An 18,297-nucleotide genomic window follows, 5' to 3' on the forward strand; every position below is an offset into this window, starting at 1 on the left:
TGTGGCCCCAACTCGATGTTGAGGGATCTATGGTGACTCTCAGGGAGTGACAGATGAGGAAGTCCTGCATGTGCTCCACAGGATTTATGGGGTAGAACATCCTAAAATCCTTGGATGGAAAGGTAGAGATCAGCATAAGACCAGTCTGATCCTCTGTGAGACGCAAGCAGAATTGGATAAAGATTTTCTTCCCTCCCTCGTTTCTGGGCCACAAAAACAACAATGGCATATTGTGATACCGTTAAAGCCAAAACAGCTAGTCGCAGCACCTCTTAATGCTGAACTTCCAGATGGAGATATTAACCGACAAGTATTCCCTCAGGCCAGGGAAGAGAATTCTCAGTCACCCTCCAGTACTAGGAAAACTGATGAGGATCAAAGCGAACTGTTCCTCACTGCTGTACAGAAACTGGTAGACCAGTTAGGAAAGTCACAGCATGAAGGGGGCTACAGAAGGCTCCGGCTCTTCTCAGGAATAAAACCAGTCCCTACTGGGGAAGAAACTTACGAGGCATGGAAAGAGATGGCTTCCCAATACCTGGAGGAATGGCATTGCTCCGAACCCTATAAGAGACAGCGGATCGTTGAAAGTCTGCGAGGTCCCGCTGGAGAACTAATCCAAGCTGTACGGAGAAGTGACCCCCAAGCCACTGCACGACACTACTTAGCGACTCTAGATCAGGAATATGGAATGGCAGAGGATGCAACAGATCTGCTCTATCAGCTACGCCACACCTATCAGGAGTCAGGGGAGACATTGTCCAATTATATCTATCGGCTGGACAAGCTGATCCACCTTATTGTGTCAAAGAAAGGAATACCCCTAGCAGAAGTAGACAACAGGCGTATGCAACAGTTGTTACGGGGTGCTCTGTCCCATGACCCAGTAGTGATGAAGATAAGAAATGCTCAACTGGGACAACCATCACCTACTTTTCTTCAGTTGATACAAGATGTTAAACAAGAGGAAGCTATAGTTAAATCCCGAGAGAGGGTGACCAAGAAAGTCAAGGTCGTACAGTCAAAGCCCGAGGCTGATCTTCCCAGCACTGAGTTAATGAAGATTGTGGAGAAACAAGGTGAGCAGATTGCTCAGTTGTTGGAGATGCAGAAGCAGATTCAAGCACAGATGCTGAAATACCACACTACCGAGCAACTGCACCCGAACATCCACCCCCGGCAAGTTCTCGAAGCTAACACTACTCGGAAACAGAACAATTGTTTCACTTGTGGAGAAGTTGGGCATCTCGCTAGACAATGTCCTCAGAGGAAGGGAGGAAGGTGGTCACCCTCACCATCCCACCGGGATAGGAAGCTTTCGGAAAACTGAAAGGGAGGACCAGGAACCCCCACACTGGCCCTCTAAAGAAAGCTGACATTAACACTGTGGGGAACTCTCACCTGGAATGGGGTCTTTTGCCCAAAGGATTGCTGGGACCCTCTCCTCACGTGCCGGCATGTCTAAATGGGAGACCTTGTATGGCCTTGCTAGATAGTGGTTCACAGGTGTCCATTGTGTTCGAGAAGTGGTACCGAGATAATCTATCTGACTTGCCCATAAAGCCATTGTGTGGACTGACCATCTGGGGTCTGAGTGACAAGAATTATCCCTACCTTGGGTACATCACTGTACCTTTGAAGTTCCCACGGGAAGTAGCTGGAATAGAAGAGGTGAACGTGCTTGCACTTGTCTGTCCTGAGGCCGAAGGAGAACCTCGAGATGTCTCAGTGATTATTGGAACTAACTCCCATTTGTTCGAGATACTGGCCAACTGGTGCCAAGAGGTGGGAGGAGCAAGTTATAGTAAAACACTTAAGATTCATCCTATGTGCCTTGCTGCTTATAAGAAGAAAGAGGAAAAAAAATCTCAGAAAGAAACCACATTACAAATAGGAAGTTTTGATCAATGCTTTAATGGTAGTGATGCTAGTAAAGAAGACCGACACTGGCTAGTTATGCAAATGCTACAAAGAGAGGCTGCCTTCTCTTCGGGGGACTGGGATTTAGGTCTAGCGACAGGAGTGGAGCACCACATAAGGCTAACGGACGACAGACCTTTCCGAGAACGGTCAAGACGCCTAGCCCCTGCTGATTTGGATGATATTCGGGAACATTTAAGGGAGATGCTAGAGAATGATGTGATTGAGAGATCTGAGAGTCCCTATGCTTCTCCTATTGTGGTGGCTAGAAAGAAGACGGGAAAAATACGGATGTGCGTGGACTACCGGACATTAAACAAGCGCACGATTCCTGATCAGTACACTGTCCCTAGGATAGACGAAGCCCTTGATTGTCTTCAGGGAAGCAAGTGGTTTTCTGTGCTAGATCTACGCAGCGGGTACTATCAGATATTGATGAGTCAGAAGGATGCTGAGAAAACCGCCTTCATCTGCCCGGTTGGATTCTTTCAGTTCAAAAGATTGCCACAAGGATTATCAGGGGCTCCAGCCACTTTCCAACGATGCATGGATGATGTTGTGGGTGACATGAATTTCAGGGAAGTGCTGGTATACTTGGATGATTTGATAGTATTTGGCCAAACATTGAATGAGCACAACGAAAGACTCCTCAAGGTATTGGATCGCTTAATAAAGAAAGGGTTGAAGTTGTCCCTTGACAAGTGTAGCTTCTGTAAAACCCAGGTCAAGTATGTGGGATATGTTGTGGATCGGGAAGGAATTTCTACAGATTCAGCGAAGATAGAAGCGGTGAAAGAATGGCCTCGACCAATAATACTGAAGGAATTAAGGTCTTTTTTGGGGTTCTGTGGCTATTACAGAAGGTTTGTCCCAAACTACAGTAAACTTGTCAAGCCTCTTACAGATCTAACTCGAGGTTATCCTGCTCCAAGAGGTTCCCATCGGAAAGAGAAACCATTGTTCCGGGTAAATGATGCGTTCGGGGAAAGGTGGAGTGAGGCTTGCGAACAAGCTTTTGAAGGATTGAAAACCTGCCTGATTCAAGCGCCTGTTCTGGCATATGCCGATCCAGAGTTACCATACATTCTGCATGTAGATGCCTCCTTTGAGGGACTTGGGGGAGTGCTATACCAAGTGCAAGAAGGAAGGTTAAGACCAGTCTATTACATCAGTCGAGGTCTCTCACCCAGTGAACGGAACTACCCGGTGCATAAGTTGGAGTTCCTGGCCCTTAAGTGGGCAGTTGTTGACAAACTTCACGACTACTTGTATGGAGTACCATTCGAAGTGCATACAGACAACAATCCCCTCACATATGTGCAGACCACAGCAAAGCTAGATGCAACTGGGCACAGATGGTTGGCGGCGCTGGCCATTTACAATTTCACAATAAAGTACAGGCCTGGGAGAAGAAATGTAGATGCCGATGCTTTGTCAAGATTACCGGGAAGGTTTGTGGAATCTCAGGAAGAAGAATGGATAGAGTTGCCAGCTCCAGAGGTGAAGGGGATGTGTCACGAGGGACGTGTGGTTGTGCCTCCAGTCAAAGAATGCTTAACAGCTCTAGGGGCAACGACAGATGCACTACCAAGACAATATTGCTGGCTGAGTCAAATGGAGCTCAGTGATCTTCAGAAGTTGAGTTCAAGCCAAGTCAAAGAAGATCAGCAGAATGACTCCTCTATAGCAGCAGTTAGGTGGTCTGTTAAACACAGACAAAGAATCCACCCGAGTAGTTTGAAAACGGAGGAAGCTATTTTGCTAAGCAGACAGAGAGAGTCATTGGTGGTGAAGCAGGGGCTACTGTATAGAGAAACCAGCCGCAAAGATGGCAGAGAGAGGAAACAGCTAGTATTGCCAAAGAAGCACCGTCCCATGGTTCTCCGTGCGTTGCATGATAAACACGGCCACCTGGGAATAGAGAAGACCATGAGTTTAATTTCAGATAGATTCTACTGGCCGAAAATGGAGATAGACATTGAGAGTTATTGTAAATCTTGTGGGACATGCATACTTCGAAAATCCCTCCCAGAAAAGGCTGCCCCCTTAAAGAATATATCCAGCAATGGGCCTTTAGAGTTAGTCTGTATTGACTTTCTATCAGTGGAACCGGATGAAAGCAACAAGTGTAACATTCTAGTGGTGACAGATCATTACACCCGTTATGCTCAAGCCTACCAGACAAAAGACCAGAGAGCTGTGACGTTGGCAAAAATCCTATGGGAAAAGTTCTTTGTCCACTATGGACTGCCTGCCCGCATTCATTCAGATCAGGGTCGGGATTTTGAGAGCAAGCTAATAAAAGAACTGTGCGAGGTCTGCGGGATAAAGAAGTCCAGGACTACTCCTTTCCATCCCCAAGGAGATCCGCAGCCGGAGAGATTTAATCGGACCCTTCTCAGCATGATGGGCACTTTGGACACTAAAAAAAAGGCACATTGGAGTAGGCACATCAGCCATTTGGTCCACGCCTACAATTGCACGAAAAACGAGTCCACGGGGTACTCCCCATATCTCTTAATGTTTGGAAGGGAGGCTAGATTACCAATCGATATCTGTTTTGGAATGGACACTGCTGATCCCCAAGAAAAGCCCCATTTGAAATATGTGGAGCAGCTGAAACAAGAACTAAAGGAGGCCTACAGACTAGCGGAAGCAGCTGCATCAAAAGCTGGACAACGAAACAAGGGTCGTTATGATCTACAGGTCAAGGAGCATATTCTGGAGCCAGGTGACAGGGTTTTACTTAGACACTTGGGCCTCCCGGGGAAACACAAGTTAGCCAATCGTTGGCGAAAGGATCCTCATGTTGTGGTTGCAAAATTGCCAGACATCCCAGCCTATCGAATTAGGCCCGAGGGGCTAACAGGCCCTATAAAGACATACCATCGACAACATTTGCTTCCCATCAGAGATGGTGTCCGGTTTTGGGAGGAGCCTGAAACAGATGAGCCAAAAGTGTCCACACCCAGAAGATCACGGCGAATCAGAGAACCGACCACAGAAGAAGATGATGGAGATGATTGGGGGTATGATGCTCCAGGTAAATTGGGAGAAATAGATTGGAGACAAGATATCAGAAGGCTCACTAGGTCTACCGAGGGGGCCGCTGTAAGACCTCCACAAGTAGAAGAAAGGAGAACTATGCCTGCCATTTCAGATGAAAGTGTCAACCCAAGAGTAGCTGGACGGTTGGATTCTCAGTGTTCAGTAGAGGAAGGCTCTAACCAGGAAGTTGACATGGATGGGGACGTCGTTGATCCAGATGGAGGATGCACTGAACGCCCCAACAGGGTGTTGGGGGGGAGAGGAAGGGAACCCACCAGTCCAGGGTCGGCCTAAAAGGACCCCTAGAGCCCCAATGATGTTGACTTATGATAGTCTAGGTCATATGACTGAGATTCCTAAGGTGATTCATCCTAGCTGGGTCTATCAGTGGCCATATCTGACTCCCATATCTGTTATGCCAGGGCCTGTTGTGTATGGATGTGAAAGTGTATTTAGACAGGATGTCTTAACCCCTTTAAATTTGCAGGATGTGGGACAAGCCTCATCATTTGTTCATTGTGGACTTGCCCCACAGGGGGAGTGTGTAACCCCTGGGGATGCTGCAGTTGGACTTGAGCACCCAGGGGCTAATAATCACAATTGCATCAGTAAGAAAAGAGATGCATATAGCTATTTACCAGTCAAGGAGAAGGAACTACATCTCCCAGAAAGCTGTTATGAAGAGGGGGCGGAGCCTAAGAAGACTGAGAAACGAGAGGGCGGAGAGAGAGAGGAAGAGAGGAGCATCCTGGGAGAGACTGAGCTGTGTGACCAGTTCAGATAGGTGACCCTAGGCAGAAGGGCACTGGATGAGTGATCTGAGCAGAGAGAGCAGTCTGCAGAGATATCAAAGCTCGGTGCAGTTCTGAACAGAACCTGCTGGAAGCCACAGTTTGAAGCTGTAGGAGGAGGTTTGCATGCATCTCTGAAGAAGGACATTTTACAAGTCAGCCATTTTGGAGATAATCAAGTTCAGACCTGTGACACACTGGTGCAGATAAGTTACTGGTTATTTTTATCTATCTGTTGTTGTTCAAGTGGGGTTTGGACTATATCTGGCCACAAGGGCTGAAGAGTTAGGGATAGATGGGTGGGCAGGTAAATATGCACCAAGTGTGTGTCTAATCAGCACTTGTGGAACTACAAGTCCCAGGATACAAATTAGAAAGGATTTTACAGTTGTTGCTAGAGGAGGGTCTGCATACTGTGACTGCTGTACCTCACTGCAAGTGATTTAAAGATCTCCAAAATCTGCAAACTGGACACATGATGTTTCCATGCCATGCTGCATACATACAGAAGGGCCCCAACTTGCAGTGCACTGCTCTATTTGTGTGGTGTGTTTGAATACTGCTGTGTGTGTTTGGCAGTACATTGTAGGGCTATAAGGGAAAATATATAAATTCACCCTGCAAGATATTCACAGTATCAGGAGCAAGTAAGATATCTGATATATTTTTTCATGTGTATAAAGCTGTGACAGTTAATGGTTATATTGTTATATATTATATTATATTGTATGCTGTTATTGATTTATTGCGAGTTTTTGTGTTAACTTGGTGTGCATAGTAAGAAGTGGTGCGCCACTTTCATCCACACTTGTTTTATTACTGTATTGTATTGTTTGCACTATTATTTCAAATTATACCAAAGTATATTTTTCTATAAAATTACAAAGCTGCATTTAGGATTTCCATTTAAATAAATGTGCCTGGCTGGCTTTTGCAGCACACATTTTGTCACAGAGTGTTAATACTGGGCAGGGGGTTTCCCGAATCTCCCCCTGGTGTATCTTTTGAACACCCCCCAGAAGAGAAAGCAGAGATTCGGGTGGAGGCACTGAAAACCAAGTACCAAGGTGAGAAGCATCTGCGTGGTTCAATATATATATATACCCTCACAACGCTTAATACACAAGGGGGTGTTACACTTATAAAGCTTCCTTTTTATTGATACTCTTTTGGATGTAGGATACCTACGTGATTAACATAACATATTACACTACATTTTCTTCCTGTTCTTTTGAGTTCCTGTTTAGAAATTGGTTCCTCAACGACTAATGTTTATTTGAGAGATACATATCCAGTTAAGGAAGTCCTGTCTCTGAGGGTTTCTATTGTCCACTTACTTAGATGTGTATGTGAGCACTAAAGTACATATATAAAACTTTTTGTCATTTGATATTTTTGGACTTAATGTGGTCTATATATACTTACTAGGCTGCTTATATTGGAGCGCAATAATTGTACCTGTTTGTTTGACTATTCTATATTTCATTAAGTTGTTTTATTGTTAAATACAGTAGATGCAGTTTTGAACTCACCTTGGTCTGGGCCTCTTCTCGGGACTTCCTGCGTTTCTCTAGCTGTTTACTGGCGCTCCCCGGATGACCGCCTGTGTTCTGCTCCTCTTCAATCTTGGCGCTTAGCTGCTTAGCCTTCTCCAGGTCTTCGCAGCGCTGTATGTACTGCTGGCGAGCCTTGCGCAATGAGCCCAGGGAATCTGACTGTAGAGGTAAAGATAAAGGTGAGGTCGGATGGGGTGTTAGTGTGAGGTATTTTGGCAGGGGGTGGACTAGTGTTATTAGGAGATTTATAGCAGTGTTATGGTGGAGGTAATATTGAAGTACTAGGGTTTAATGGAGGGTACTTTATATCTTGTAGGCCTTAGCTAGCAATTGGCGTAACCAGTGCAATAACCGTTGGGGCCTTCAGTCTAAATTGGCCATTTGGAAAACAAAATAACAGTGAATTTATTATTAGTCCTTAATCCAAAATTGATCCCTAGAATTCTCTTTATGTGATCATGTATTTATCATATATAATGTATGCACTAACTTTAATATATTCACTGTGATTCAACAATGTGAATTTTCAGGTCCTAGTAGTAATTCATTGCAGCACTGTGTATCAGTATCGGTTCTTCTCTGTTCCTGGAAATTGTCCATTGATTCTAAAATACATGTGGTCCTGATCTGGACACAAATAATCCTTTTAAAATTCTGGCCTTACTGATCCGGGGATTTGTCATACTCTGCAACGGCAAGTGCCATCATGTTTGGTCTTGTAGCTTGTGGCTCTTGAAGGAAGATGGGTGTAAAGATTTATAATCCTAAAGTGGCTAACTGAGAAAGAAATCTTTGTCTCGTGGCAGAGAGATACCAGGACAGCGGACCAGCCTAAAGCTGGGTACACACTACACAGTTTTCATCCAATAATCGGCTCAATCAGCCGACATACGACCGCTCGTTCAAAAGTCGGGTCAGTGTGTGCAGTGACACGATGGTCGAAAGTCTGCCCAAATGGACGATTGTCGCCTCATTTGGTTGGTCGTACTGTTTAATATTTTCGTTCCAATCTCGTTTATGCTGTGTAGTGTGTATAAACTTCCGACCGATCCACAACAGTGAGTACAAAATTACAGTCATTGCTCACGACAACATGGCTGTAAAAAGTCGCTAAAGGGACGTCCGCTCTTCCCTTTATCGTCCTAAACAAGGCTAGTGTGTATGCAGTCATGGACCGAGCGATCGGACCATCGGTCGCATGTAAAATCGCTTGGCATAAAAAATTGGTTGAAATTTCTGTAGTGTGTACCCAGGTTTAGTGTGTGAAAATATTTATGGTGGATATGACCTTATATCACGTTTGATTGTGTCATTGGTTGGATTGGTCTGTCATGGCGATACTGATGTAGATTTGTACTAAGCAGTTTCATAAGACAATTGAAGGCTGTTAATCAGTGTGCTAGTTTGTAGATGACAAGGACAAAGTTGTTAAAGCAATGGGGCACAATGACTTACCATGGTCTGCTTAACTCACCATTCTTTTTTGCTCTCTTAACCACTGCTCTCGAAACTCTTTCCTCCACTTCTCAATCTCTGTCTTCTTTGCTGACAGAGGCTGAAACACATTAACAAAGTTATAATGTATTGTGTGGATATAATATTACACAGAAACCTGGTACATCTGTTGTAAGGATTTATTCCGCCTAGATTTTAAAGGAGTGCGGCACCGAAACTGGCTCTCACAGCGTGAGAAATCTTTACTGTTAGTGCTTGTGTTTCACTTGCTTTACTTTGGTAATGTCCAATCGACTCCTGAAGTTCACGAAAGTAAAACAGCGCACAAACAAAAGCAGGTTGCTTTTAATACTGTAATCCATTGCTTTGATTACTCTATCCTTGTCTGGATGAAGGTTAGCTGTGGCATTAGAGGAACATTAAACTGACATATATTTACTAAAGTCCAGGTTTGAAAAAGTGAAGATGTTGACTCTAGCAACCAATCAGATTTTAGTGCTCATTCTTATTTTTTGTACATTCTTCAAAATGACAGCTAGACTCTGATTGGTTGCTATAGGCAACACATCCACTTTTTTTTTTAAACCTGCAGTTTAGTAAATATACCACCATATGTCTTTATTAAATGGACATCACAGCTATATTAACTGGTTATAGGGCTGTTTTAAGTGGTCATGGGGAGAAATAATTGTGGGCTGTACTAATTAGACATTAACCTATATAACCTGGACACAGGGCTCTATTAACTGAATATGGGTTGTATAAATATACCGGTCATAGAGTTGTATTAGTATACTAGTTAGTGGAAATGTACTAATATACCTAACTTGGGCAGTATTATTTATTGATAGTAGGACTTTATTTATATACAAGCAGGGTGACCCGAGGTTGTGCGGGTCCAATTTGTAATGTGCAGCAGTTTTAATATATTAGCAAATTATTTGATAAATAGACCAAAAATGCTATTTAAAAAAAAATACAAAAGCTCTGATTAGCGAAATAAAATAAGATTTTAAGTAAACCAAATTTTGTTTCAGTAAAATGTAATTAATTTTATTGTAACTATGATTTATTATATTTTCAAATTATACTTTCACTTAAAAAATGCTATTGTCACAAGATTTGTCGCTTTGTCGTTATGTTGTGTTGTTGTGAGGATTCCTCGAGAACCGAACACACCCGAACTTAGGGGATCGGAGTACTGAGCCTAGCGGCTCGGTGCTGTTACGCGTCCTCGGAATCGAAAACGAGGCAAAACGTTATTGTTACGTCATCGGATCTCGGATCTTGCGAGTTTTGAATTCATTTTTAAGATCCAACATAGTGAGGGGTGAGAGGGAGGGCGGACCCCCATTTTTCTTTTCTGCCACTGGTGTGTGCCAATGTGTCCTAGATGTGCTAGGAACTGCCGTGTGTTTGTGTCATTGTTCTGACGCTTAGCATCCAGCCAGGTCGCTGCAATATTTGTCCGAAAGTGAATATAAATAATAATGTGGTCTGTGAGGTGTTCAAAATTGACTGCAAATGACTTGAAATTCGTGTAATTGAGGTTAATAATAATGTAGGAAAAAAAAGGGCAAAAATATGTGATTTTAGCATATTTTAGGATTTCTCCTAAAAAAGTCCAAAACCAAAACCAAAACACACGAGGCCGGTTTTGCAAAAACCAAAACACGAAGCTAATCCAGATCAAAAACCAAAACCACTTCACAGGGGTCAGTGAGCATCTCTAATTAGAAGGGTATTTTAATACTGTTTTCTACAAATCACTTTGTGGCATAGAATACACTCTGACACGGATGGCAGTGCCCTAAGTATACCCAGTATGATACATTCTCCCACATTTAGACTTTTTTTACAGGGTGGCTCATTAGATTCTTCTGCCACCCTGAAAACCTCTGGTTTGAGGGGCATCTCCGGAGACTGGAAAGCAGGTGAGCATTTTTAGTTTGCTGGAAAAATCATAGCAGTGCACTGGTGCAAAACCAATGCCATCTGCAGTGCCCATCCAGCGCACTTCGTAAATGAAGTCCAATGAGCGCAGTGGGGTCTGGAGCAGACTGTCAAGCAATAAGCTGTCCGTTCACATGACTGTATCGATGAAAGTGTCCCTACAATGTAGCAGCTCTTCTGTGAGCTCAACCAATATTGATGAGGGCACAACCTAGCATGAAGTGACGTTGCTGGTTCCCACTGAACTTGCTGCATTCTTGCAAGATATTGGTACGGCTCATAAAACCGCAGACTCCACTGTATGTAGGCGATAGGTGCACTTTATCCAAATAAGAAACAACATTTGAGGGCAGAGAATTGGGCGGCCGCTCACCTGACAATATTTCTTCATCTGTAGCCGAGCCACTGTCTCCAGGGCTGAGGCTCCTGTCTGGGACTCGTGGTCCATTAGTAGGAGGTAGACATCTTGAAGCGGCATACATTGCTGTAAGAGTGCAGAGACTGAGTGACTACTTATAAAGGGACACAAAATAAACCATACCAAAACTAGTCTCTCCCAATGCGGCCCATGCAGAGGATAAATGGCAATCAGGTAATACAGGTCAGGTTTCAGGCCCTGTAGCAAACATTTACCTGTTGTAACATCTACAAATCTGTATTGTGGCCTGCAAGTACTCGTTTTATGTTCAATATTAACTGTAACACATCCCTCCAGTTACAGAAAGCCTTACCATACACCTCTGTGTGAGTGGTCTTTCCCATTCGTACGTCCACCCTTTTATTCACCAAGGGTCCTATATTTCTCTACACTTTATTCCATTATTGTCAATGGTTCCTACCTCTACCTTTTCTCCTACAAGTCCTGCACCACAATGTCCCTGCCATGTCCAGGATCTTTTCTATAACATGCAGCTCTGTAGACAACCTACTAAGTCTCCCATCAATTATAGTCTGAAAACAGGGACACCTACGTGACCTGAAGTTTACCAAGACCTAAAGGCCAACATATGCTTATCCCTCACTGCCGAATCTGGTAACTCAGCTATAGGGTCATGCTCCCATTTACTCTGCTAGTCTGAGTTAATCAGGGTGTAGATTTTAAGCAAAATTTTAAGCAAAATTGCCATTCCAAATAAAACATTTTCTTGAGAAAAAAAATCAGGACTGTCCTTGGAAAAAAACAGAAAAGATGAGAGCACTACCCGTTCCCCACCCAATTATCCTGCATTACCTGCTGGCTGAGGGTGCTCCTTGCAGACTCGGACAATCTGATTGTGTTCTTAGCAAATTCAGACTCTGCAGTAAAGAGTAATCAATGTGAAAAGAAGAGACGCACTCTACACACAATTCTGCTATACACAGACATCTGTCCATGGCATACTAATTATTGCATAGCATAATCATCACCATTTAGCATTAAAATGTCTGAGGAAAATAGAAAACACCACTGCAGAATCAAAATAATTAGCTACAGAGCATATACCTAATGCTATAACATATCCATCACTTCAAAGCATATATCATACATTATTGGATTTAACCATACTTGCCGACATTTTATAATTTACGTCCGGGAGATGCAAGGGGGAGGTGGGCGTGTAGGGGGCGCGGCTTCGAAATTCGCGTCATTTTAGCCCCGCCCCCGTGACGTGATGACGCAAATCGCGTCATTTTACAGCGGGGGCAGGGCCAAACGCCGCGATTCCCGGTGAATCGCGGCGTTTGAACCGAATTCTGCCCACTTCACTAGGAAGTGGGCAGATCAGGGAGATTGCCATACTCTCCCGGGAGTCCGGGAGACTCTTGCGAAATGCGGGAGTCTCCCGGACATTCCGGGAGAGTTGGCAAGTATGGATTTAACATCAAAATGGAAATAGAAAATCCTATGTTAGATCAAATGTACAAACAGGATTAATAAAGTTTGACAACCAAAGAAGCTGAGGACATTGGAGTTGGAAGACTGGGAAGCCTTCAGGGGACAGTAACCACAGAGAGTTCCCACAATGCCTCTAACAGGCCAAGCAAGGGATCCACTCTTCTGCTTGCTGCATGTTTTTTTTCACACTGCTAGTGGCATTGTAAGGTCCCTTACTCTCCAAATGGGAAGCTCATGGGGGAGGGGCCTTGACAACTCCACCAGCAGCTTAAAAAATATTGCTCTAAGGGGTAGAGAGGATCCCCTGCATTGGCTATTAGAACTATTGTGGTACCCATCAGATCTGAGAATCAGGGGAGTGCAGGTAAGTGACATTTTGTTTTTTACATATCTCAACTAAATCTTCCAAAAAACTATAAAGGGGTCACCGTGTATGTCCCCTTCACCTTCACAACACCTTAAAATTTTAACCTCTTATATAAAATAAACACAGAGTCATGTATAAGTTTGCGAAAAATGGAGGACATATTTTATTAATTATATTACTTTTTACTAACCTATGGTGGCAGAGACAGGGCACTGCGGGACAGCTCCAAAGCTGATATAACCAGATAATGTGGGAACTGGCGAAACCGCCGTACATCCACTAACAAGGGGATCTCATCCCAAAAGTATCATGCGCTGAATTGGCGTCAGAGTGACTGTACCCCTTCTAAACTCATGCTGCCCTCCATCACCCAGCCGAACAGAGGACCCTCCTCACCAAAGGACCAAGGAGTTACTGGTGCCTCTAAGGGGACAGTGACCTGCGGCCAACTACCATTAGCGCCCACTAATCAGCCGCTGAACGCAGTTCCTTCCTGCCGCAAACTGTATAATGTAAACTACCGTAACTAAGGAGTGGATGGGTGGGCTCTCGTGCTAAAGAGTGAAGAAAACCAGGAAATGCAGTCAGCTATAACAAACCCAGGACCCTCCCACAAGAGCTACCATTGGTCGGGCCCGCCCTGATGTTAACCCTTCAAAGTAAGTGTTCAGTCTGTTACAAACCCTGTCGCCCTTTAAGTGCATTTGACCTAAAAGCCTCACTTGTCATTTTATTTATTTTTCATTTTGGTTAAAATATCATTTAATACATTTATAATAATACCATATTTGAAACAACTTCAGGATAGGGTGCCGAATGCTTAGGTACTTGTTTGCTGAGGGCTGTTCACAAACCCAGTCATTACAACTCCCATTTAGGAATATATAGGACGTTTTTTAAAGTACCGGTCTACTGTTAATGTATCTTACTGTACATAAGCTAAAGTGCCGTCATATTTATGACAGTATTTCTGAAAAATATATTATTTCCTTACTTTACCAAACACAGTTTAAAAGAAAATCCAGATGGTTTAAGAGAAAGAATAGATTTTTGTTCTATGTATCCAAACTGTGTTGTAGATCACCATATATGAGGCCGGTCTGAACCAATTATAGAGGCGCATAGAAGGCCATCTATAGCATTTCACTAACTAACAACAGTAACCTCTACAAACTGTCTTTTCATATTAGATATAGTTTGGTCTATAGCTCAATATAATAATATGTATCACAAATACATTGGTTATTTCAAACTGAATACTGGTTATTTATTATGCCTGCCATGTATAAGGATAACATGTCCTGTTACAAATAATAAAACCGTATTGTAGATGTATATACTATACCGTAGTTAAGTCTCTTCTCAATATATCCAAGCACTTCCCGGATATATTTACACCAGCGCTTGGCATAGTTGAGAGCAGATTCCACTCCTCCCTCACTATGAATAAGGATTTCATCGGATTCCTCAGCTGCACATAGATAGAGAAGAGAATAAGAAGAGATAAGGAGGGGATTGACATAGTGGTAGAGTATAATTATAGTATGGGTACATCAGATATATAGAGATGTGCAGTGATAATTGGGGTAGCAGAGTGATAAAGGGTGTGGAGAAATTCCATAGGGGGCTGTAGAGAGATTATGGTGATCGAGAAGATATAAGAGGTGAAGAGATAATGGGGTGCTTAGTAATAATGGAGGAGAGCAGAGAGATAGGTATGTAGTCGGAATGTTGACAGTCAAAATGTTGACACCATAATGTCGACACTCATAATGTCAACAGTCATAATGTGTACATGTTCATAATGTCAGCTCAGTTAAAATGCTGACATGGGGGACTGGTTTGGAATTATGTCAAGGGGACCCCACGCTGCAGGATTACCCGTTATAGTGCCACCAACTTAGGCTGGCAAAGCCTATTGCTGATAAAAGTAAAATCCGGGGGAACCCACTTTTTTTGTCCCTCTGATTTTGCTAGTACCAGCCTAGGCTAGCAGCACTACGGTTGGTTAAGCTGTTTGGGAGGGGGCACGCCATTTATTTATTTATTTACATGTTTTGATGTTTTAATTGTTCACATCTGTTTATGTCGATATGTTGAATGTCGACTTGTCCTGTCCACATTTTACATGTGGACATTTTAACAGTGTTGACATTATGAACAAGACATTATGATTGTCAACATTATAACTGTGTTGATATTATGACTGTCGTCATCATGACTGTCGACTCTTCATATCCAACCCGAGCGATAATGGGGTGCTTAGTAATAATGGAGGAAAGCAGAGAAATAATGGGGGTTGATAATATAATGGAGTAGTATTGATAATAACAGTGGGTGAGTACTGACAGCAGAGACATAACCGGGAAGACTAGAGTGATAATGGGGAGTGTAAATAGACAATGAGGATTGTACAACGATAAAGGGCGATACCAGGATATACAGTAACAGTGTAACATATAAGATATGTAGAAAGATGGTGAGAGTGATAATTAGTAATCTGGGCATATAATAGGGGAGAATGGTGAAATAATGGTGGGGAAATGGTTTGATGAGAAAGAGGAATGAAGCAGGGTTTACAGAAATAATTAGGGGTTAGGAAAGAGATAATGGGATTAAGAGATCTATTACTTAGGAAGACATATTATATCTTATGAGCAGGTAATCAAGCCAATGCTTTTGGCACACACATACAGTGGCAAGAAAAAGTATGTGAACCCTTTGGAATAATCTAGATTTCTGCATAAATTGGTCATAAAATGTGAGCTGATCTTCATCTGGGTCACAAGAATAGACTATCACAGTCTGCCAAAACCAATAACACACAAATTACTTTTCTTGTACATACTGGGCCTGATTCATTAAGGAAAGGAAAGCAAAAAAAAATGAGTAACTTTGAACATTACCAAAACCATGTTGCATTGGAGGGGGAGGTAAATTTAAAATGTGAGGTCAGATTTATAATTGGGATAGAGCATGTCTTAGATCAACTTTTAATGTCAGTGTAAAGATAAAGCCATCGAGTATTTGCATCCAACATGAAGAAACAGCCAGTGTTTCCTTATGTGCAAAATAATAAACTCATTTGCACCCCTTGCATTGCAACATGGTTTGCCAAGGTTTAAAGTTACTCATTTCTTTGCTTTACTTTATGAATCAGGCCCATTGAATACATATTTTTAACATTCAAAGTAAGTTGGAAAACACATGCGAATCCCTAGGCTAATTAAAAAAAAAGCTAATTGGCATCAGGACTTAGCTAGCCTGGAGTACAGTGAGACAAGATTGGAGGTGTTAGTTAGAATAGCCTTGCCCTATAAAAATCACTCACAAGTTTGGAGTTTGCTAATCACATTGCCTGATGTGAATCATGCCTTGAACAAAGGAGATCTCAGTAGAGTTAAGATTATTTGTTGCATAAAGCTGGAAAGGGTTACAAATGTATCTCTAAAAGCTTTCATGTTCATCAGTCCACAGCAAAAGAAATAGTCTATAAATGGAGAAAGTTCAGCACTGTTACCACTCTCCCTAGGAATGGTCATCCTGCAAAGATGACAGCAAGACCACAGAGCAGAAGGCTCCAAGAGGTTAAGAATAATCCTAGAGTGTCAGCTAAAGACTAACAGAAATATCTGCAACTTGCAAACATATGTGTTGAGAAGTCTACAATACGTAAAACCCTGAACATGAATGGCGTTCGTGAGATGACACCTCCGAAGAAGTCACTATGTCCATAAAATATCTTGCTGCTCATCTGAAGTTCACTGAAGAACATCTGGATATTCCACAGTGCTACTGCCAAAATGTTCTGTGGATTGATGAAGTGAAATTTGAGTTGTTTGGAAGGAACACACAACATTCTGTGTGGAGAAAAACAGTACACAGTACACCGGCATCAAAACCTCGTCCCAACTGTAAGGTATGGTGGAGGAAGCATCATGGTTTGGGGCTGCTTTGCTGCATGGACCACTTGCTCACATTCATGGTAAAATTAATTCCACAGTCTATCAAGACATTTTACAGGAGAATGTAACGTTCGTTGTCCGCCAATTGAAACGCAACGGAAGTTGGGTGATGCAACAGGACAACGCAAAACACAGAAGTCAATCAACAACTGGATGGCTTCAATAGAAGAAGATTAGCTTTCTGGAGTGGCCTAGAGTCCTGACCTCAACTCGAATGAGATGCTGTGTATGACCTTAACAAAAGGGTTCACTGCAGACATCCCAAGAGTATTGCTGAACTGAAACCATTTTGTAAGGAGGAATGGTCCAAAATTCCTCTTGACCATTGTGCAGGTACAGGAAACGTCTGGTTGAGGTTATTGATGGCAGAGGAGGGTCATCCAGTTATTAAATCCAACAGTTCACATATTTTTCCACCCTGCACCGTGAATATTTACACTGACTGTTCAATAAAGACATCAAAACGTATAATTATTTGTGTGCTATTAGTTTAAGCAGACTGTATTTATCTATTTTTGTGACTTAGATGAAGACCAGTTCCCATTTTATGACAAATTCATGCAGAAATCCAAAAGGTTCACATACATTTTTGTGCCACTGTATATCCCATTAATACAGCAGTTATATTTACTTGATGCAGGTGCCCCATCTCTGTCACATGCTGTCCGTGTCAGCTCCAGCGGAGTGCTGATCTGTGGAAGAATAAAATATAGACTGAGGATATAATATAGAATAGCATCAGTACTTTCTTCATCTAACAAGTTCATTTTATCACTACTCACTGCGGTAAGACATTCTATGCCATCTGCTGTAATAATATCACACAATAAAATATAGCATGTTTTCGCTGAAGGTGGCTGCACCCAGCTATACCGGTGACTGACCATATTGGACAACAGCCCCTATGTCATTCCCTGTGTGGCTCTAAAACTAGAGTAATGCCTGAAAATAACCGAATCAAAATCAATTGTTCCGAATGTGGTTAAAAAATTACTATAACCTGTGTGCTCGGTCAGCTCCCAATCCCGCTAACAGGCCCCCTGGAACACCGTAAGTACGACCAATCAGCTAAAACACCCAAAGACCAGATCTCGTTTGCACGCTGCCATGAATGAAAAGGGAGAGTGGGCACACATTACAGGGACACACCCACGTTAACTTATGGATGTTTCCAGTCCTGGGCCACTGTCAGTCCCACTCATTTTAAAAAACACCACTTCAATGCACTTGGCAGAGCAGCAGTGAACATGACATACCGTCCAACTTTTTCACTGGGACAAAGCTGTTCGCAGGCCAGTCAAATCGTGACTGTCCTGATTAAATCGGCACAATTGGGAACAGGGTCGGATTAAGGTTTGTTGGGGCA

General features: G+C 42.8%; 1 protein-coding gene across 1 annotated transcript in view; it reads right to left on the reverse strand.

Annotated features, from left to right (window-relative positions):
- The window catches only part of GMIP (GEM interacting protein), an 89,483-nt gene that overhangs the window by 40,959 nt on the left and 30,227 nt on the right, over window positions 1-18,297 (reverse strand). Inside the window, 6 exon segments of the mRNA XM_075206876.1 lie at window positions 7,292-7,474; window positions 8,790-8,870; window positions 11,097-11,207; window positions 11,955-12,019; window positions 14,312-14,437; window positions 17,563-17,623. Coding sequence (XP_075062977.1) covers window positions 7,292-7,474; window positions 8,790-8,870; window positions 11,097-11,207; window positions 11,955-12,019; window positions 14,312-14,437; window positions 17,563-17,623 — 627 coding nt within the window.

The sequence above is a fragment of the Mixophyes fleayi genome, chromosome 4, assembly GCF_038048845.1.
Source record: "Mixophyes fleayi isolate aMixFle1 chromosome 4, aMixFle1.hap1, whole genome shotgun sequence".
Lineage (NCBI taxonomy): Eukaryota > Metazoa > Chordata > Amphibia > Anura > Limnodynastidae > Mixophyes > Mixophyes fleayi.